Source organism: Aythya fuligula, chromosome 34 (genome assembly GCF_009819795.1).
Source record: "Aythya fuligula isolate bAytFul2 chromosome 34, bAytFul2.pri, whole genome shotgun sequence".
Taxonomy (NCBI): domain Eukaryota; kingdom Metazoa; phylum Chordata; class Aves; order Anseriformes; family Anatidae; genus Aythya; species Aythya fuligula.
In genome coordinates, this window is record NC_045592.1 from 407960 (window position 1) to 429327 (window position 21368).

At 49.9% G+C, this 21368-nt stretch overlaps 1 protein-coding gene and 2 pseudogenes across 1 annotated transcript; 2 read left to right on the top strand and 1 right to left on the bottom strand.

Moving 5' to 3' along the window:
- The first annotated feature begins 218 nt into the window (after window positions 1-218).
- LOC116500335 lies at window positions 219-3058 on the top strand (annotated as a pseudogene).
- Window positions 3059-7255: 4197 nt separating this feature from the next.
- LOC116500336 lies at window positions 7256-8857 on the bottom strand (annotated as a pseudogene).
- Window positions 8858-17603: 8746 nt separating this feature from the next.
- Window positions 17604-18518, top strand: LOC116500347 (olfactory receptor 14C36-like). Its single transcript, XM_032205266.1, has one exon. The coding sequence runs from the start codon at window positions 17604-17606 to the stop codon at window positions 18516-18518; it is 915 nt and encodes a 304-aa protein (XP_032061157.1).
- The last annotated feature ends 2850 nt before the right edge of the window (window positions 18519-21368 follow it).

Genomic DNA, 21368 nt, shown 5'->3' on the forward strand with positions numbered 1-21368 from the left:
CCATGTACCTCTTCCTCCTCAACCTCGCCCTCCTCGACCTGGGATCCATCTCCATCACTCTGCCCAAAGCCATGGCCAATTCCCTCTTGGACACCAGGGCCATCTCCTATCAAGGCTGTGTTGCACAGGTCTTCTTTTTATTCTTCTTGGTTGGAGCAGAGTATTCCCTTCTCACCGTTATGGCCTACAACTGCTACGTTGCCATCTGCAAGCCCCTGCACTACGGGAGCCTCCAGGGCAGCAGAGCTTGTGCCACCATGGCAGCAGCTGCCTGGGCCAGTGGATTTCTCAACACTGTCCTGCACACGGCCAACACATTTTCCCTGCCCCTCTGCCAAGGCAATGCTGTGGACCAATTCTTCTGTGAAATCCCCCAGATCCTCAAGCTTTCCTGATCAGATGCGTACCTCAGGGAAGTTGGGGCACTCGTGTTTAGTTTTTCTTTGGGCTTTGGTTGTTTTGTTTTCATTGCTCTGTCCTATGTGCAGGTCTTCAGGGCTGTGCTGAGGATGCCCTCTGAGCAGGGCTGGCACAAAGCCTTTTCCACATGCCTCCCTCATCTGGCTGTGGTCTCCCTGTTTGTCAGCACTGCTGTGTTTGCCTACCTGAAGCCCAACTCAATCTCTTCCCCATCCGTAGACATGGTGGTGTCATTTCTGTACTCGGTGGTGCCTCCAGCAGTGAACCCCATCATCTACAGCATGAGGAACCAGGAGCTCAAGGAAGCCTTGAGGGAACCCTGGATATAGGCCTCTTTACCATTTAGAATGGGACCACAATCCTAACAAGAGTCTTTAAAAAATAAATAAAACTATTAAGATAATCTAGATAATCTTTTGTATTATTTTCCCTTTATAGTTTCTTCTGAAGTTATATCTGAATATTCTGAATATTCTTAGTTTTCTAGCCCCTAATTATTATACTTATATGTATATATTTAACCAAAAATCTTATTACTCGCAATAAAGACTTGAGCAGGTATTCACTGGTCTCAGCAGCCCCAGCACACAGGAGAGGCTCAGGACCAAGATCCCAGCTGCCATATGGAGGAGTAGCCCCGGTGGCCCTCAGGGCTGCCCCTCACTTCCCGCTGGGTTCTGCCTCTCTGCTGCCTTTGGGTCGGGGCTGCTGCTTCCCTGGAGCCATGGTCATAGCCAGCAGCAAGACGTGGCCTTTTCACTGTTGCTCTCTTTTGCTTCCACATTGTTCTCTTGTGCTCTTGTATGTGGGTTAGCCACGAGATCTCATGCATCTTCGTGGCTTTCCTGATGTACCTACAGTGGCATCTCCGCCACATCTCTGTACGCCTCTTCTAAAGCTGGTGTCAGAAATACACCCAAGGAGGTTCGCCCTTGACAGCCCTCTTGTTTTTCTGGGCTTCAGGATGGATCAGAGTCCCATAGTGATCACTGAAGGACAAACGGCTGGACTGGGATCTGACTTCTCAGTAGCACATGGCCCAGCAAACAATAATAACTGGGTTTACTGGCCTGGGCATTTCGTGCAGATGCTGGGGCTGATGGCAAATGGCATCGTGGAGAGGACTCTGGAGCTGCTCTGTGGCTGGGCCAGGCCTCTTGTGCTGGCCTGGGGAGCGGGACTGGCCCTGCGGGGCACAGGCACTGTGTGCTGGGGATCTCCCAGGCAAGACACCAGGGCTCCTGCAGCTTCACGGACCTCCATCTCCTGAGCTGGGGGTGGCCCCAGCCTGGGGTCTGCTGGAGAGGCCCAGAGCCGCCTTTGTCCCAGCAACTGCGGTGCCTTGTGAGGGGCTGGGGCTGTGGTGGCCGTGTCCAGAGCCCTGCAGCAGCCTGCGGTGCGCACTGCCCTGGGGCCAGCCCAGCCTGGGCTGCTGGGCTGGGCTGGGCTGGGCAGTGCCCGGCAGAGGGCAACAGCAGTGTCAGGGAGTGGTGGGAGCATGCAGGGGAGGGCTCCCAGCAGGGCTTGGTGCTGCAGAGGCAGGGCTGCGTGAAGGGAGCCCAGAGCTGCAGGGGCAGGGGACAGGAGGCCGCTCTGGGCCCTTGCTGGCCTGGGCAGAGCAGGAAGAGGGCCCAGGGCATTCGTCCCCTCCACGCAGCTTGCAAGAACCTTCAAGGAACATCAGGAAGAGCCCAGGGCCAGGCTATGCCCCATGGCCACGAGCCCTGCCTGCCCTCCTCCTGCTACGCTGTGTGAGCTGGCTGCAGCAGAGGGGACCCCCAGCCAGACCCTGCATGGGGCTCGGCTCTGCAACCTGCCTTGCCCCGGCCCTCTCCAGCGCCCTCCTTGCTGCTCTCTGATGCACACCAGCACCTCCAAGCACATCTGCTGAGGGCCAGTGCGGTTGCTGCAGGGGCAGGGACCTCTGCATGGCCCTTGCAGCCCCCTGCCCTGGGCATGCCTCTCCCATTGGCCTCGGCCCCGCCTTGGCTCTGCTGGCAGGAGTGCTCTTGGCATGCGCTTCCTGGCTTCCCCTCACCTGCGCACTGCTGCTGCCCACTCATGCTGCTGGCACAAACATGTCCTTACCAGCAGCACCACCCCTTGGGATGCTTCTCCTGCTGTTTCTGAACACTCAAATTTACTGGACTGTGTATGTTTAATGGCCTGGCACATCACACCCACAAATGTGTCAGGCTCTACTGGATACCAGTGTACACTGTACCCTAACGCCATCAAGATTTAAAGAGGTAGAACCCACCTGTATTTCTGGAGTGACAGGAGGATCCCAGCAGTTAACTGTCTGGAGGCTGAAGGGAGTCTAACTGGGAAGGAATGGCAAAAGCACCCCATTGGGACCAGTCCAGAGGCTATGTGCATCCTCGGCATAGACTGTTTCAGGAGAAGGTACTTCAAAGCTCCAAGAAGGCACTACTGGTGGGGCTTTGGCATAGGTGCCTTTGAGATGGAGCATAGTAAACAGTTGTCTGCCTTAAATGGTCTTCCACAGAATCCTTCTGTTGTGGGTTTGCTGAGGGTTGAAGAACAGCAGGTGCCAATGACTACCATGGTGGCGCACCTGAAGCAGCATCGCACTAACCGGGACTCCCTGATTGCCATCCATGAGCTGGTTCATTGACTGGAGAGCCAAGGTGTAGCTGTAGAACTTGGTAGCATGGTTTAGTGATGGACTTGTCAGTACTAAGTTAAAGATGCATGACTTGGGTGACACGTCCTTGAGCAGTGTAATGCACAATGCAATTCTTTTTGCCTTCTGCATCTAGAGCACAGGAAGCATGACTTTGCCCCCCTACTCTATTGACTGATCAGGTCTTTTCACATTACTCAATTTAGTTTTCCATGACTGGAAGGGGACGATTTCCCCAAAGATTCTAAGCTCATGGGTACAGCTACGGCCACTTGAAGATATATTTTCTTTACTCTTCTTCCTGAGTTTTCCACAGAAGACCCATGAGAGACCATGGATGTCAAGGTATCTACTAAGATTTAAGCTGAATTTCTCAGATTCCAACGGTTATTTCAATTATATTATTTTAAATTTTATTTTATTTTATTTTATTTTATTTTATTTTATTTTATTTTATTTTATTTTATTTTATTTTATTTTATTTTATTTTATTTTATTTTATTTTATTATTTATTTTGTTCCCAAAGAACACCTGACTTGTCTTAGAAAGGGTTTAATGTGCTGGGCTGGGCTGCAGTTACGGGGACAAAGACCACTGCTGGCCCTGGAGGTGTCAGACCTCCAGACTCTGCTTTTCCTCCTGATGGAGGTCTCCAAAGAAGTCACTCTGGATGAACAGCAATAGGAGAATGATGCTCAAAACTGGAATGCAGCAAAATTCAGACTTTGAAACAAGAAGGTTTTGATTAGGTGCTTTTTGAAATCTTCTTCCTAAACTACATTATGCAAGCTCTGCAATTAGCTGAACAAGTCTTGAAGTCTTTAAGAAAACTGTGGTAGAGATGTTAGGAGTTTCTTCATTTTAATGAGGTCCATGGTGTATTTTGGTGCTGAGTCTATGAAGCTCAGGTACTGAGAGGAGAGTGATGTAACCGCTTGAGCAAGTCAAGTCAGGAGGCTCAAAAGTTGAAGTGACTTGGAGTATTAATGGGCCCCACTGAGGGCTGTTACTAACAAAGCCTCCCCAGGGCCTTGCTAGGACAGATAATTGTAGGCCATGATTACAGACAGGCAAAGCGCTATGCTGAGAAAAGTCTTCGTTTCTTTTAGTGAAGCAGAAGATTCAAGGCCTGCCACCAGCTACTGGAGGGGAGATCTTGTACCCCATGTCTAGCTCAGGGCTCTTCCTGGCGATCTGTGGGATGTTCTGGGCAGTGTGATGCCATGAGAAGAACACTAGAAAGACACCTCCCAGTCTCTGCAAGGGTTGCAAGGAAGGAAGGAGGCCCCACTGCAATGACTACATCTCGTCACCTCATAAGCTCTAGACAAGGGGAGAAAAACTTCAGGGCTGTTGGGGCTTTCCATTCTCACCAGCACCCTCTGCCTTCTCCTGTGCAAGCTTTCCTATGCTGTCCCACACTTTGCCCTATTTTCTTGAAGTCTGCAGAAACCCATGTCTGTTCACCACCTTGCTCTCATCCCAGCATTTCTTCGTCATCGAGGCCAACCTTCCACATTGCATTTTGTGGCAGCTTATTCTCTCCTCTTCTTTGCTAATATCAAAGGAAGCTCCATCAGGGTGGAAACCACTCCTGAAGTAGGCATCCCAACCCATCAGGCTCCTTGCGGCATGGCACCCAACCAGACACAAGTCACCTCAGCAGCATCTCCCAAGCCATGGGCCTGCTGCTGGCCTTGCAGCTTCTTGGCTGCACACAGCCAAGCCTTGTGCCTCCTGCTGTGCAGTTGTGGACTCAAACAGAAGGGACATGACAACCCATATGGGGGCCTTCTTTCTGTCTGGGTCCTCCTGGGTCTGGAGGCAGACGGGATCCCCCAGTCAGCATGCCAAGCAGGTGCCTTCTGCTGGCCTTTCAGGGCCACTGGCAGATGTCAGCCCGAAAGTCCAGATCCCAGGGAGAACTCAAGGGTGACATGCCAACTACAGACACAAGTGACCTCGCAGTCCCTTTCTGTGACACGTTCCTGCTGCTTCCCTATCCACTGCGGAGACAGAAGTGACCTCACAGTCCCTGCCACAGTCACATTCCTCCTGCTGGGGCAGGAGATCCTGAGGTAGAGCTGACCTTCCTCTACTCTCCTAGGGACTAGATTTGACCTTTCTGGGTTAGAGATTAAGCAAAATTTTAGATGGAGCGTTTGGTGTTCTCCTTGTGGTGTCAGGTCTCTGGTTAGGGTATGGGCACACATGATGCTTAAGGGTTTTGTTTACATCTGTCAAGAAGTCTAGGATGAAATAGAGCAATTTAATGTTATTGTTAGGGGCAATGATTTGGGTGAGCAAGAGAGTAAATGTAAGGGAAAGGGGCTATGGGCTGAGTTTTTCTTCAGGTGATACTTTGATTTCTGCATTACAATAGTGGAGTCCTGTCAGGGTGTTTGTGTAATGTTTAGGTTGAGGGATTATTGTTACTGTTGAAAATAGTTTATAAGCCCTACAAGACTGTTTGAAGTCAGTGTTACAGCAGCCTCAACATTACATGAACCCTCTTACCTCTGCAAAGGTAAGCTTCTGAGCTCCTCCTCCCTTCTCTTCCCTCCCCCAAATCTCACATCTGTCCTGGCCAGATTACCCCTGACCTCCCCATATCAGTCATCTAACTGGGATCAGCTTTCTGATGGCTTTCATTGTATCAAAGTACCTGTCTCACCTCTGCTGGCTACTCTATTCCGTAGTATTAGACTGCTCTATACTCTACACTCTGTTGGCCATTCTAGTCTGTTACTATGAAAGCCTCGCATGGGAACTGTTACGGCAGATAACGGGAGGCCCTGATTACAGACAGGCAAAGGCACTGTGCTGAGAAAAGTCTCAGGAGATCCTGAGGCAGAGCTGAGCTCATCAGAGCATTCCCACCCATCTCCTCCTTGTGGCCCACAAGCTTATCAGATCCATGGCCCCTCACATCCATCTTTGAATGACATCTGACTTCAGAGAAGTGTCACAATTTCTTTCTTGCCCCAAGGGGCAAAGCGACCAAAGTTAAGGGTTAGAAGAGGGTCTGAAGGTGAGGAGGTTAATGCAGGCTTTGTCTGGTTGATGTTTACTTTTGGGATTAGGGACTAGGGCTCACCTTTCTGAGTTAGAGTTTAATCAGAGGTTTTGTGGGCAGGTTTGCGGTTCTGCTTGGGTTGTCAGGTCTGTGGTTAGGGGATGGGTAGTTTTTGTGTTTCAGGGTTTTGTTTAGGTCGGCCTAGAAATCTAGGGTTAAATAGAGCAATTACAAGCTAGTGTTAAGGGCAGGGATCAAGGTAAGCAACAGAGTAAAGGTAAGGGCAAGAGGCTATGGGCTGAGGTTTGGCTTCAGTGCATACTTTGAAGTCAGGCCTAAGAGTAGTAGATTCCTGTCAGGGTGTGGGGTAGCATTTATATTTATGAATTACGGTGACTGTTTGAAAGTGGGGAAGGGCCTAATTTGACTCTTTTAAGTCAGTATTACAGCAGCATCAGCATAACCTGAACCCTCTTACCTCTACAAAATCCCAAATTTCTGCTGGTCAAGCCCCTATTCTCTCCCCCAGATCTCACATCTCTCCTGTCCATGCTTCTCCTGACCTCCTCATATCAGTCATCTCACTGGGATCAGCTTTCTGATGGCTTTCATGATCTCAGAGTTAAGGTTTAGGTGAGGGTTTAACACGAGGAGGTTAATGCACAAGAACAGGGGCTTTGGGTTAAAGATTAAACAAATGCTTCATGGAAGGGTTTGGTGTTCTGCTTGGGGTGTCAGGTCTGTGGTTAGGCTATGGGCAAACTTTGCACTTTAGGGTTTTCTTTATACTGTTAAGAAGTTATCTAGGATTAAATAGAACATTTTAATGCTATTGTAAAGGGAAGGGATCAGGTTGAGCAAGACAGCAAGTGTAAAGGTAAGGGGCTCAGTTTTGACTTCAAGGGATTCTCTGAGGTCAGGCATTAGAGTAGTGAATTCCAGTTAGGGTGTGGAGTAGCATTTAGGCTTGGGGATTAAGGTTACTAGTTAAAATAGGGGAAGAGCTTTACATGACTGTTTAAGGCAGTGTTACAGCAGAATGAACATTACGTGAACCCTCTTACCTCTTCAAAATTGTTAATTTCTTCTTGTAAAGCCCTTGATCCCTCCCCAAATCTCACATCTCACATCCTGACCAGGCTTCTCATGAACTGCCCATATCAGTTGTCTTCTAAGGAGCAGCTATCTGATGATTCGTGATCTCACAGTTCATGATCTCTGTCTCAGCTCTGTTGGCTCCTCCATTCCTGAGACAGAAGTGGTGTTGTAGTCATGAGGGCAAAGGGCACAAAGGTCCGTAGGAGCACCCTGCGCAACGTGCCCAGCAGCTCTTCACCACCACAAAAGTGAGCTTCCTGCTTACATGTATTGGTTCTAGAATGGCTTCTGCAGATCCAGGGTAATGTTTCTCAAGCCTCAGGTGCCCCCCCAGACATCTTGGAGGCAGGGGCCACCTGCCACCACCATGTAGAAAACTGAAATCTGCCCTGAAGGATGACTTCAGGCAAAAGTTGAAATCTCTGACAGGACAACCAGAGGAGCTCCTCTGCAGAGCTAGGGGTTGGTGGTGCCCAGGGCTGTGCTGGGCAGGCCGGGAAGCAAACCCACCTCATGGTGTTTTGCAATATGGTTTTGTGTGTGACATGATTAGAAGGACAGTCATTGGATGGGATGAACTTGGAGGTCTTTTTCTATGATTCTATCAAGGCAGCAGATAGGTCAGAGCCCAGCGGGCAGTGAAAGGCAGCCCTGAGGGCCACCAGGGCTGCTCCTCTCAGTGGCAGCAGGGTTCTTGGCCCTGAGCTGGGACTGCTCTCCCGGCTCCAGAGGTGATGGGAAGAAAGGAAAGTTGAGATCAGTAAAGTTTTCATGGCTTCTTTATTCCCTATTTGTACACTGGAAGCCTAGTTCTATAAGTAGTTTAGATGATACTGTCAAAGTAAGTAAACTAATTAACAGGAAGAAGGCCAAGAATAATATTAAATCAGAATCAAAGATATTGAAGACATTCTTGATACCTAAGAGGCACGTAGAAAAAGAGTTTCCTCACTGCACCCTTGAGCTCCTTGTTTCTCATGCTGTAAATGAGAGGTTTCAGTGCTAGAGGCACCACTGAGTACAGAAATGACACCACCAGGTCTAGGGATGGGGAAGAGATGGACGGGGGCTTTGGGTAGGCAACTGTTGCAGTGATGACTATCAGGGACACCACGGCCAAGTGAGGAAGGCACGTGGAAAAGGCTTTGTGCTGTCCCTGCTCAGAGGGCATCCTCAGCACCACTCTAAAGATCAGCACATAGGAGACCACTATGTAAACAAAACAGAAATACTAAAGAAATACTACTACCCTGAAGACCTGCACGTAGGACACCACAATGTAAATAAAACAACCAAAGCCCAAAGAAACACTAAACACAAGTGCCCCAGCTTCCCTGAGGTAGGCATCTGAGCAGGAGAGCTTGAGGATGTGGGGGATCTCACAGAAGAACTGGTCCACTGCATTGACATGGCAGAGGGGCAGGGAAAATGTGTTGGCTGTGTGAAGGACAGCATTGAGAAAGCCACTGGCCCAGGCAGCTGCTGCTATCTGGGCACAAGCTCTGCTGTCCAGGAGGTTCCCATAGTGCAGGGGCTTGCAGATGGCAACGTAGTGGTCATAGGCCATGACAGTGAGGATAGAAAACTCCACACGTGCCAGGAAGGCAAAGAGAAAGAACTGTGCAACACATCCTTGATAGGAGATGACCCCATTGTCCCAGAGGGAATTGGCCATGGCTTTGGGGAGAGTGGTGGAGATGCAGCCCAGGTCGAGGAGGGCGAGGTTGAGGAGGAAGAAGTACATGGGGGTGTGCAGGCGGTTGTTGCAGGCTACAGAGGTGAGGATGAGGCCATTGCCCAGGAGGGCAGCCAGGTAGATGCCCAGGAAGAGCGCAAAGTGCAGGAGCTGCAGCTCCCGCTTGTCTGCGAATGGCAGCAGGAGGAACTCACTCACAGAGCTGCTGTTCAGCATTTTCTGACATTGAACACAGTTGTCTGTTGAAGAGTAGAATGCAGAGCAAAGTTAGAACGGACTTCAATAAGGAAAACCTATTCCATGTCTTAGAACATCCCCCAGACGATCGTCTCTCATTGCAGGAGAACCTGTATGAATCTCATTGCTTCCATTCTGAGCTCTCTGTGCAATGCTCTGGGATTCTCAGTCTCCTGTACAATCCTGACAACACATTACCATCAAACTTGCATCCTCTGCAATGCAGGAATGGGAAAACACACAACCAAAAAAAGTCTTCTCCTTCAGAAAAACCAAGCCTCAATCTTCTTCTGGAAATGACACCTTATAAATGCCATTCCCTACAACATATTCAACTTCTCCCTGGAGAAACAGATTGAACCATCCTGACAGATGCTATCAGGCATCGGATGTGCCAGCTGTAGAAGACCCCTTCGGCAACCCCACCTGCAGTGCCCTGCTGCCAAAGCCTCACAGTGTCAAGAGCCTGCAGATGTGTCCTGCCACACGCTGCCCTCTGTTGTTGTGCTCCTCACTGCCTCCAAGCCCACTCTCCTCCCCTCCTCTCCCCGTGCCAGCTGCGGTCAGAGCCCCCAGCCCTGCTGCGCTGTGCAGAGGAGCTGCTCCTGGGCACAGCTGTCTCTCTGCAGTGCTGCCTGATTGCCAGGAGCTCCCCTTGGGCCCAGGAGCCCTGCCCAGCTCAGCAGCACAGCACCCGACCATGGCATCACTTGCTCTGTGCCCTTGGGCTCCCTCGAGTTGTCCCCAAAGCCTCAGGGCTGACAGCTCCCAAAGGCAGCAGGGTCTCTGCTGGGGTGTGGTGTCTGAAGCATACCAAATTCATCACTGTCTGTCCTCTGAACACAGGGGAGATGACGTTTACACAGGTGATTTGTGCTTTTAGACTGTGGTTGTCAAACATGTTGTCCTTTAACCTGTTGGGCACTGAAACACCTCTGAGCTGTTAGCTCACACCCATTGTTCAGAAGCTTTTTTGTTGAAATATAGATGGTTTAAAAGGACAAAAAATGAAGATATAAGAATACCAGTAACAATATTAATAAATAATAATGCATTTTATTATTATTATAATGACATGTATAAAGCAAGTGATGCACAGAGCAATTGCTCATCACACACTGACAAATGCCCAACCAGTTTCCCCAAGCAGTGTTCCCTCCTAAACCTGGATAGCATGCATTATGTTCTCCTGTGCAGGTGCCATGACCTTTCTTTGTTTGAGGGCAATACAAGCTTTCAGAAGGATTTGGAACACTTGCTTCCCTTTCTCAAATTCTTCTGCTGCTGTGTTGCCCCATGGGATGATGACATCAGTATGTTGGAGGTGTTCAGGAGCTTCCCTGTGTTCCAGGGCAGTCTGGATCAGCCCATGGCAAAAGTAGGGCTGTGCTTCCAGCCCTGGGGCACGGGATTCCAGGTGGGCAGGACAACCCTCCATGTGAAAGCAAAGTGTGGCTTTCGTACTGCCGCTGAAGGGATGGAGAAAAATGCATTAGCAATATTAATTGTGGCATAGCACTTGGCTGCCTTTGACTCCAGTTCGTACTGACTGAAGTTCTACCATGCCTGGCACAGCAGCACTCAGTGGTGGTGGGACTTCATTCAAGCCACAGAAGTGCACCGTTATCTTCCACTCACCATTAGAATTTTGCACTGTCCATATGGCACTATTAAAGGGTGAGAGAGTATTGCTGATCACCCCGTGGCTCTCCAGTTGACGAACCAGCTCATGGATGGGAATCAGGGAGTCTCTGTTAGTGCAATATTACCTCGGGCGCACTGTTGTGGTAGCAATTGGCACCTGCTGCTCATTGGCCATCAGCACCTCCACAGCAGAAGGGTCCTGTGAAAGAGTGGGCAAGGTAGACAACTTTTTCCTGTCCTCCGTCTCCAAGACAGCTATGCCATAAGCCCACCAATACCCTTGTGGACCTTTGAAGTACCCGCTCCTGAAGTAATCTATGCCAGGGTTACACAGAGCCTCCAGGCCAGTGCCAATGGGTTGCACTGGGACTGGCCTCCCGCTCTACTCTGCGCTGGTGCAGCCTCACCTCGAGTACTGGGTTCATTTCTGGGCACCACAGTACAAGAAGGACATTAAACTGTTGGAGAGTGTCCAGAGGAGGACATCGAAGATGGTGAAGGGCCTAGAGGGGAAGACATACGAAGAGCGGCTGAGGGCACTTGGCCTGTTCAGCCTGGAGAAGAGGAGGCTGAGGGGGGACCTCATCACGGCCTACAACTTCCTTGTGAGGAGGAGCGGAGAGGCGGGTGACCGATTTATTCTCTGTAAACACCATTGATAGGACCCGTGGGAATGGTGTTAAGCTGAGGCAGGGGAAATTTAGGCTGGACATCAGGAAGAGGTTCTTCACCGAGTGGATGGTTACACACTGGAACAGGATTCCCAGGGGTGTAGTCACTGTACCAAGCCTGTCTGAATTTAAAAAGCAATTGGACTGTGCACTTTGTCACATGGTCTAAACTTTTGGGCAGACTTGTGAGGTGCCAGGAGTTGGACTTGATGATCCTTATGGGTCCTTCCAACTCGGGATATTCTATGGTTCTACGATTTCCCACTGTTCCCAGTTAGACTCATTTCAGCCTCCAGTGCAGTTAACTCTTGGGTTTGATGTGCCAGGCCAATAATCCTCAAAGACCAATACACCCGATTGTCCTCTCCCTCCCCCAGGGTGGAGGCTGGGCCCCTCTAGTTCTGCTCATAGTATTCTTTACTCTGTTTGGAGGATTACCCACTAGAAATTGGAGCAGCAAGTGTCTCAGATGAACCACTTTTTGACAATCATTTTCCTTGTGCTTCATGTATCCGTGCCTCTAAGGTGGAGGTCGATTTTTGCATTCCATTTTCTCATGGTCTCTCCATGGTCACACAGTCAAAGCACACGATGGAACCTGGTAAGTACCCACTATGTCACCTTTCTTGAGCAGAGGGATGCTTACAGCTGATAGCTGAGCTATTGGTTCGTGCAGGTGGGGAGGAAGCTATATTCTCTTGGAGCTGTTGGACGTCTTGGGAAAGATTCTTTCTGGACGAGACACAGGCCCATAGGGAAGAAGAGAGACTTTCTTTGTAATGCCATAGTTGGCTAGCCAATTCATCCACCATGGGTTCCTCTTGGTCTTTCCTGGTCATTACTGCCAATGGGTTGGCATACGATGATGGTGTGCTCTGTACAAACTCCTGCCACATGGGTTATGTACACTTGACTTCATCTGGATCTTTGGATAGCTGTTTGTTATCTAGGTTTCTACAAATGGCCTTCAGCTTGCCTAATTTCCTCAGGTACTGGATACCCTTCTGCATGGTGCTCCACTTTCCTGGTTGACATACAAGATCTTCCTTCAAGGGAGACCTTTCCTTCAAGCATGATGGGAGTAAGTTCCTTGTGCCCTTTTCCAACGGCTTTGTCCATCACCCCTTCCCTAGAGGGAGATTCTGGCTTCTTGGCTTCCCTGATCTCCAATTCCATGCTATTGGCACTATTCTCCCACCACTGGAGCAGCCAGATGACAATATGCTCTCCGAGATGATGGCTGAAATATTTTCCCATACCTCGTAGCTTACCCTGGGAAAGGGATCGCTTGGTTTCTGATGTTTATATGATCTCTTCTTCTTTGTCCCCCTGCTTCCAAGATGGCCCAACTTTGGAGAAACCTGCCTCATCTTCTTCTTCATTCTTTCTTGTCTGAGTAGGAGTTTGTTTCATCTCTGAATAAAAACTGACTTTCACACCCATTGTTTTCTCTTCCATGTAGAGGCAACCACTACTGGCACAGGCTGGTTCTCTGGCCCAGCCATGGAACCCAGTGCAGGTGCTGTAGAGGCTGCAGGGCCCATCACAGGAGTTGTTCTGGCTGCAGGGCCTTTTGGATGAGTTGGAGTGGCTGCAGGGCCTATTGCAGGTTTGGGAGTGGCTATAGGGCCTGTCACATGTGTCAGTTTAACTTTGGGCCCACCTCAGGAGCTGGAGTGCCTGCAGGGCCTTTTGCTGGGTTTGGAGTGGCTTTGGACAGGCTATATACCTGTCCTGGAGGAGAAGGGGGAGGTGCAGGAGAAAGGGAGAGGGAAGAAGTGGTGAAAAGCATCCCACACTGTCCATCCCAGCTCCACTCACCATCACCACCCTCTCTGCATAGATTTACTCTCGAGGAGAAAAGGCAAAGAGTATAAAAGAGTGTAATTCTAAATAATTTCTAAGAGCTGAAGAGATGGTTCCTGAGTTATGGAGGCGGCAATAATTTTATTCCATCAGTAGTCAGTGTTATTCAATACAGCAAAACAGTAACCTTAAACCAGCCCCCAGAACTGATAAACAGCATGACATGGAAGATAGACAGTTAGTAATGTGCTATGCAACACAATTCTGAAAAGAAGCACAAGAGACCCCAGATCAAAAAGATCAACACTGTGATCAGCAACTATTAAACTGATCTAATGTTTATAACAAATTACTTTTAAAACGCTGTGGTCAGATCTGTCATCTCAACCTTTGTGCTCCACACTAGGCACCAAGAAGACTTGCTGTGGTTTGACCCTGCAGGCAGCTCAGCACTACAAAGCTATTCATCCAAGGGGACAGAGGAGAGAACTGGAAGGTAAAAAACTGTAAAATTTCTTGGGTTGAGGTAAAGACAGTTTCATAGGACACAAAAGGAAGACATTCTTATTGTTTTCCTTAATGTTAATGTTAATGTTATAGACACTAATAGACTAACAGATTAATAATAACATTATTGTGTGCATATTAAAAGACAGAAAAGGTGGTGGTGATTAACTGGAAAGAGTCAGGCCAGAGCATGGCAGACATGCTATGGAATGAGGGGTGGTTATTGTCCTAGTTTTGGCTGCAATAGAGTATATTCTTCTTCCTAATAGCTGGTACGGTGCTGTGTTTCATATTTACAGAGTCACAAAATAGTTTGGGTATAAAAGGACCTTATGGATTACATAATTCCAACTCAGCTGCCATGGGCAGAGACACCTTCCACTAGACCAGCTTGCTCAAAGCCCCGTCCAACCTGGCATTGAACACTTCCAGAGATGGGGCATCCACAACTTCTCCGGGCAGCCTGTTCCTCACCACCCTCTGAGTAAAGAACTTCTTTCTAATACCTAACCTCAGTCTACCCTCTTTCAGTTTAAACCATTACCCCTAGTCCTATCGCTACACTCTTTGATGACGAGTCCCTCCCCAGCTTTCCTGTACTCCCCTTTAGGTACTGGAAGGCCACTGTAAGCTCTCCCTGGAGCCTTCTGTTCTCCAGGCTGAACAATCCCAACTCCCTCAGCCCATCTTCATAGGAGAGGTGCTTCAGCCCATCACTCATGCTCATGGCCCTCCTTTGGACTTGTTCTAATAGCTCCCTGTCCTCCTTACACAAGGAGTCCCAGAGCTGAACTTGAGGTTTGGCCTCACCAGGTCTGAGTTACCAGGGGACAATCATATGTCTTATCCTGCAGACCACACTATTCCTGGTACAAGGCAGGATGCTGTTGGCCTTCTTGGCCACCTGAGCACACTGCTGGTTCATATTTGGCCGACTATCTACCACTATCCCCAGGGCCCTTATCCCCAGGCAGCTGTCCAGCTTCTCTTCTCCCTGCATGAGTGGGACTGTTGTTCCCCAAGTGCAGGACCCAGCGCATAGCCTTGTTGAACTTCATAGAGTTGGCCTCAGACCATGGGTTCAGCCTATCCAGATCCCTCTGCAGAACCCTTGAGTAGATCAAGTCTCACTCCTAACTTGGTCTTGTCTATAAACTCACTGATGGTGCACTCGATCCCCTCATCCAGATCATTGCTGAAGGTATTGAAGAGAACTGGAGCCAGTACTGAGCCCTGGGGGAAACCACTAGTGAGTGGCCTCCAGCTGCATTCATCTCTATTCACCAAAACTCTTTGGACGCGGCCGTTCAGCCAGTTTTTAACCCAATGAAGCGTACATCCATCCTGGCCTTGAGCAGCCAGTTTCTCAAGGAGAATGCTGTGGGAAATGGCTTCAGAAACCTTATTGAAGTCTAGGTAGACCACATCCACAACCATTCTGTCATCCAGTGAGCAAATCACCTTCTCATAGATTGAGATCTGATTTGTCAAGCAGGGTCTGTTTTGGTAAACTCATGCTGACTGGGCCTCATCACCCGGTTGTCCTGTTGTGTGATGGTACTCAAGATAACCTGCTCCATGAACTTCCCTGGCTCAGAGGTCAGACAGGCAGGCCTGTAGTTCCCCAGATCATCACAATCAGGGTGAGCCTTCTGCCTGCAGACATTAACAGCTGACAGAATGGAGCATCTATCCAGGAGAACCTTGAGAAACTACAGGATTTTCTCTATCCAAAGTCTTGATATTTACAAGGAGAAGAGCCTAGTCCTGCACAGGAGGAAGAGGAACCCCACACATCAGGACTGGGACCCTGCTGAGTGAGAAGTTTCCAGGAGGAGGAGGGCCTGGGCACCCCGAGGGATTCGATTTGAGCAGTGTTGCTTGCTCACCAGAAAGCAGGCCAGCTTCTTACAGAGCTGCCTTACGAGGAGCATGGCCACCAAGAAGATCTGAGTTATCAGACTCAGCTCCAATATAGTGTGACTCCACCTGCACAGAGGTGTCCTAGTGAGTAGCTCCTCATTTAGGAGAGGTGCAGGACAGTACCCAGAGAGGTTCTGCCAAGGTGGGGTTCAGGGCCTAAAGCACCTGCTTTGTGCAGAGGTTCTGAGAGATCTGGGTTTATCTGGCCCAGTGGCATAGAGCATCCAAGCAGAGCAAAAGGAGTTTGAGACTGCCTGAAGCGTGGTTTTGGAGCTGCTGTAGCTTTCCTGTCTAGGAGAAAATGGAAAGAGACAGAAATAATGCCACAATGTTGACTTCAGGATGTTGAAACTGGACATGAAGAGAAAGAAATCCCCAGCTCCTACTGCCCCAGGAAGAGCCCCGAGCAAGGTGGGAAGGGAAAGGATCTCCTTTGCCAGGGGCTGGAGGTCCAGGCCTGGTCCCTGTGCTTGGTGAAACACATCCAGTTTTTCTACACATCAGTGTCACCTTCACATTGCCTTTGCCTCCTTGTCCTCACTGCCTCCAGTGTTCTGCTCTAACGAGCTCCAAGGTAGGCTGCGTCAGTGCTGGCCCTCAGGGGGGCACTGCAGGAAACTTGCATCTGACTTGGACTTCTGGAGAGATGTCTTCAATTGTCTGAGGCTTGTGGGCTCATCACCAAAGTCCCCAGAGGGGTGATTTCAATGCCTTGGGCTGGGCCTGTGCTGCTGAGCTGGGCTGAGCTCCTGGGACAGAGAAAACACATTTCAAAAACTCCTATGATGCAGAGAGACAGCTGTGCCCAGGAGCAGATCCTCTGCACAGCGTAGCAGGGCTGAGGGCTCTGACCACAGCTGGCACGGGGAAAGGAGAGAAGGAGAGAGAGCTTGGAGGCAGTTGGGAGTGGGAGGATGCTGAGAGATGCCTGCAGGAGAAATCTGCACAGCCCTTGACAAGGTAAGTGTCTGGCTGCAGGGCCATGCAGCTGCAGGTCTTGGAAGGGTCTCCTGCTGGGTCTTGTTTCTGGGAGGGCAGTGAGCAATGCAGTAGGCTTTGAGAGTCCTGATGGATTGCACTGCGAGGTGGGGAAGTCTGGCAGAAGCCCCTTGGTGTGTCATAACCTAGCTACCCCTGGTCAACCAAGAGTGTGGTGGCCAAGCGTCCTCCAGACACTGCAGGGGATGCAGACTGGATACTGGGATACCCCAGCTTGCAAATATCCAGATCTATCTGAGGGGTGTCCTCCTTGGCTGCAGGCTGCTCTCCAGCAGGATGCAGCTCTGTCGTGGCATCCTTGTGTTATCCAGGTGCCTGAAGGAGGAGACAGGTCTGTGCTAAGGCCATGTTGGTGCTGCTGGATGGCTGTCTGGGGGCAGCTAGAGTGAGGCCTCCGCACCCCTGGCTAGGAGGAAAAAGCTAAGATCCTGCTCATGCACTTGCAGACAAGGTGAGGATTCTGTCCAGCTGCACTTGGACTGGAGCTTCTCTGCTCTCAGCTGTCTGTACTTTCTTCTCAGGGAAACACCTGAGTGGGATGGTCCTGCAGCTCACCAAAGGGTAGCACAGGACAGCTGAGAAGACGACTGATGGGCAGAGATGCTCTGCTCAGTCTTCCCCAAGGGACGGTCCCTTTGCTTCCTCACATCCACAGAATTTCACCAGGACTGTGGAAGTAATGTCAGGGAGTTCCACAAGCCAATACCTCAACTACGATAGGGCAACTAGGATAAAATAAAGTGAGGAAAATACTTGCAGCTCTCCTCTGCAATCAGCTCAGTTGTTTGCAACGATACTGCAAATCTCATTGAGCTGATATTTGTCTGACTTTCAGTTAGCCAGCCTTCAGTTTTATTGCCTCCTTTCCTCAGAGAACTCTTTTCTAACCATTTTCTGCCTTCTCCTCTTCAACAGACAAGCAAGTACAAAAGCAGCAAATGCCCAACAGCAGCTCTGTGAGCGAGTTCCTCCTGCTGGCATTCGCAGACACGCGCGAGCTGCAGCTCCTGCACTTCGCGCTCTTCCTGGGCATCTACCTGGCTGCCCTCCTGGGCAACGGCCTCATCCTCACCTCTGTAGCCTGCGACCACCGCCTCCACACCCCCATGTACTTCTTCCTCCTCAATCTCGCCCTCCTCGACCTGGGCTGCATCTCCACCACTCTCCCCAAAGCCATGGCCAACTCCCTCTGGGACATCAAGACCATCTCCTATCAAAGGTGTGCTGCACAAGTCCTCTTTTATGTATTCTTCTTTGGTTCAGAGTTTTCAATTCTTACCATCATGGCCTATGACCGCTACATTGCCATCTGCAAGCCCCTGCACTACAGGAGCCTCCTGGGCAGCAGAACTTGTGCCCAGATGGCAGCAGCTGCCTGGGCCAGTGGCTTTCTCAATGCTGTCCTGCACACGGCCAACACATTTTCCCTGCCCCTCTGCCAAGGCAATTCTGTGGACCAGTTCTTCTGTGAAATCCCCCACATCCTCAAGCTCTCCTGCTCAGATGCCTACCTCAAAGAATTTGAGCTACTTGTTTTCAGTTTTTCCTTAGTCTTTGGTTGTTTTGTTTTCATTGTGTTATCCTATGTGCAGATCTTCAGGGCAGTGCTGAGGATGCCCTCTGAGCAGGGCAGGCACAAAGCCTTTTCCATGTGCCTCCCTCATCTGGCCGTGGTCTTTGTGTTTGTCAGCACTGTCCTGTTTGCCTACCTGAAGCCCAACTCAATCTCTTCCCCATCCCTTGACCTAGTGGTGTCAGTTCTGTACTCAGTGGTGCCTCCAGCAGTGAACCCCCTCATCTACAGCATGAGGAACCAGGAGCTCAAGGATGCCTTGAGGAAACTGATGACCTGATATCTTAAAAAAAAAAAAAAAAGTCCATTGTCTTCTGCATATGACTCAGAATGCATTGAAGGAACAAAGTTTTCTTTTTAATAATTTTTCATACTGTGGAGAGTGTCATCACAAACTCAGAGCTGTGGGGTGTATGGGCAGGAGGCTAAGCAATGACTGACCGGGCCATAGCTCATTGCTCACTTGCTCTTCGGGGGATAGGATTTCCTAGAAGAGCAGGGCCTACTGTATGTGCATAGGAGACATGGAAAGAGAAACCCAGTGCTGGTGACAGCAGGCACATCATATGCATGTGGAGAGATGAACACGAAGGAGCACAAAGGCCATCAGCTATTCCTAGAAGTCTCATGAAGGCCAGCTGGACAGATAGTGTCACAAAACCAAGTAACGTCCCCTGCGAAGCCACCTGAAGGCAGTTCTGGGATGTGCTTCCTTGAACCGAGGTCCCTGTGCCCATTCCTCATGTCCTGGGGTATCTCAGGGGAGGGCAGAGCAGGGCGAGGCACCACATGGCCGAGGTGCCTCCCAGCCTCTGGCAGTGACTGCAGGAGCCAAAGGTTCACTGCAGGCACTGCAGTGCACTGCCTGTGTATGTGCAAGGCAAGGACCTTTGTCTCTCAACAGCCCCATGTGTATGAGGAGCATGGGAGGCCAGCTCAGACATAGGCACCTCACAGAGCCCTGACGTTGCCCTGTGTGACTCCAGAAACAACCCCTGTTTTCCCTGTGAGATTTCTGTCATGCCTCTTGCACAGATTCAATACAGATGCTCCTCTCTTCCATGTCACACTACCGTGACTTTCTGGACTGGGCTGTCAGAGGTTTGGCTCAGAGATTTCTGGGGACTTGGAAAAGGCAGGCATCAAAAGCATATTAAGGAATGACAAAAAATAAACAAATAAATAAATAAAAGGTTTGTTTATTAATAAATAAACAAACAAATAAATAAAATAAAAGTCACCTCTGCTCCTGCTGACATGATGGCGAAAGTCCTGCCACAGCCATCTTCAGGTATGTGGCATAAAAAATAACGATATTGCTGAAGCAGTAGGGAAGGGGAAAGAACGCAATGTGGTGAACCTGGACTTTATCAAGGCCTTTGCCATGCTCTTCTGGAGTCTCCCTTTAGCCAGACTGGTGATATTTGGACTGAAGAAAGGGATGATGATGATGTGAGGGGGAGGGTGGCTGGACATTAGTGGTACAAAGTCCTCCTGCCAGCCAGATACCAGCAGCATCCCTCAGTCATGGGCACTTGGGTCAACACCATTGACCCTCTTTGTTATCTCCCTTTAAATGACACGGAGCACATTTTCAGCTCATTTGTGGCTGATGCCATGCTAGGAGGAGTCCTTGAGCAACTTCCCCTTGCGCAGAGCACAACACTATGTGGGCTGCCGCAGGGCAAGTTAACTCCATCCCTGTCAGACCCAGTACAAGCAGACACTCGATTGCCATGCCGACTGTGAGATCCCCTCTGCCTACACAGCCAGTAGGACCCTTACAGGAAGAAGGCCTGGCTATAGGTCGTCATGTTCCTTCTTGGCGGTAAGGAACTGGACAGGCTTGAGAGGTTGCTTGCGGGAACCTCATGAGACTCCCACCTGCTCTCATGAGACGCCACCTGGAGTACTGCATTCATCTCTGAGGCTCCCAGTACAAGAATGACTTGAAGCTATTAGAGTGAGTCCAGACAAGGACCACAAGGATGATGAAGGGGCTGGAGTACCTCTCCTATTAAAACACGCTGAGGGAGTTGGTGTTGTTCAGCCTGGAGAAGGCTCTGAGGAGACCTTAGAGCATCCATCCAGTCCTTAAAGTGGGCCAACAGAAAAGCTGGAGAGAGACTTTTTCTCAGTGTGTGCAGAAATTCACTATTTTAATGCAGAAATCCAAGTATTACCTGAAGAATAATTCAGCCCATAGCCCCTTTCTCTTACATTTACTCTCTTGCTCACCTGAATCACTGCCCCTAACACTACCATTAAATTGCTCTATTTCATCGTAGACTTCTTGACAGACGTAAACAAAACCCTTAAGCATAATGCTTGCCCATACCCTAACCAGAGACCTGACACCACAAGGAGAACACCAAACGCTCCATCTAAAACTTTGCTTAATATCTAACCCAGAAAGGTCAAATCTAGTCCCTAGGAGAGTAGAAGGAGGTCAGCTCTACCTCAGGATCTCCTGCTGCAGCAGGAAGAATGTGACTGTGGCAGGGACTGTGAGGTCACTTCTGTCTCTGCAGTGGATAGGGAAGCAGCAGGAACGTGTCACAGAAAGGAACTGTGAGGTCACTTGTGTCTCTGCAGTGGATAGGACAGCAGAAAGAATGTGTCATGGAAAGGGACTGTGAGGTCACTTTTGCCTGTAGCTGTCAGGTCACCCTTGACTTCTCCCTGGGATCTGTACTTTTGGGCTGACATCTGCCAGTGGCCCTGCTAGGCCAGGAGAAGCACCTGCTTGGCATGCTGACTGTGGGATCCCGTCTGCCTCCAGACCCAGGAGGACCAAGACAGAAAGAAGGCCCCCATATGGGTTGTTCTGTCCCTTCTGTAAGAGAACAAGTCCTACGAGGAGCGGCTGAGGGAGCTGGGCTTGTTCAGCCTGGAGAAGAGGAGGCTCAGGGGCGACCTTATCGCTCTCTATAGGTACCTCAAGGGAGGCTGTAGCGAGGTGGGGGTTGGCCTGTTCTCCCACGTGCCTGGTGACAGGACGAGGGAGAATGGGCTTAAGTTGAGCCAGGGGAGTTTTAGGTTAGATGTTAGGAAGAACTTCTTCACTGAAAGGGTTGTGAGGCATTGGAACAGGCTGCCCAGGGAAGTGGTGGAGTCACCATCCCTGGAA

Coding starts and splice junctions, on each gene's coding strand:
- LOC116500347 (XM_032205266.1), top strand. CDS start 17,604: ATGCCCAACAGCAGCTCTGTGAGCGAGTTCCTCCTGCTGGCATTCGCA.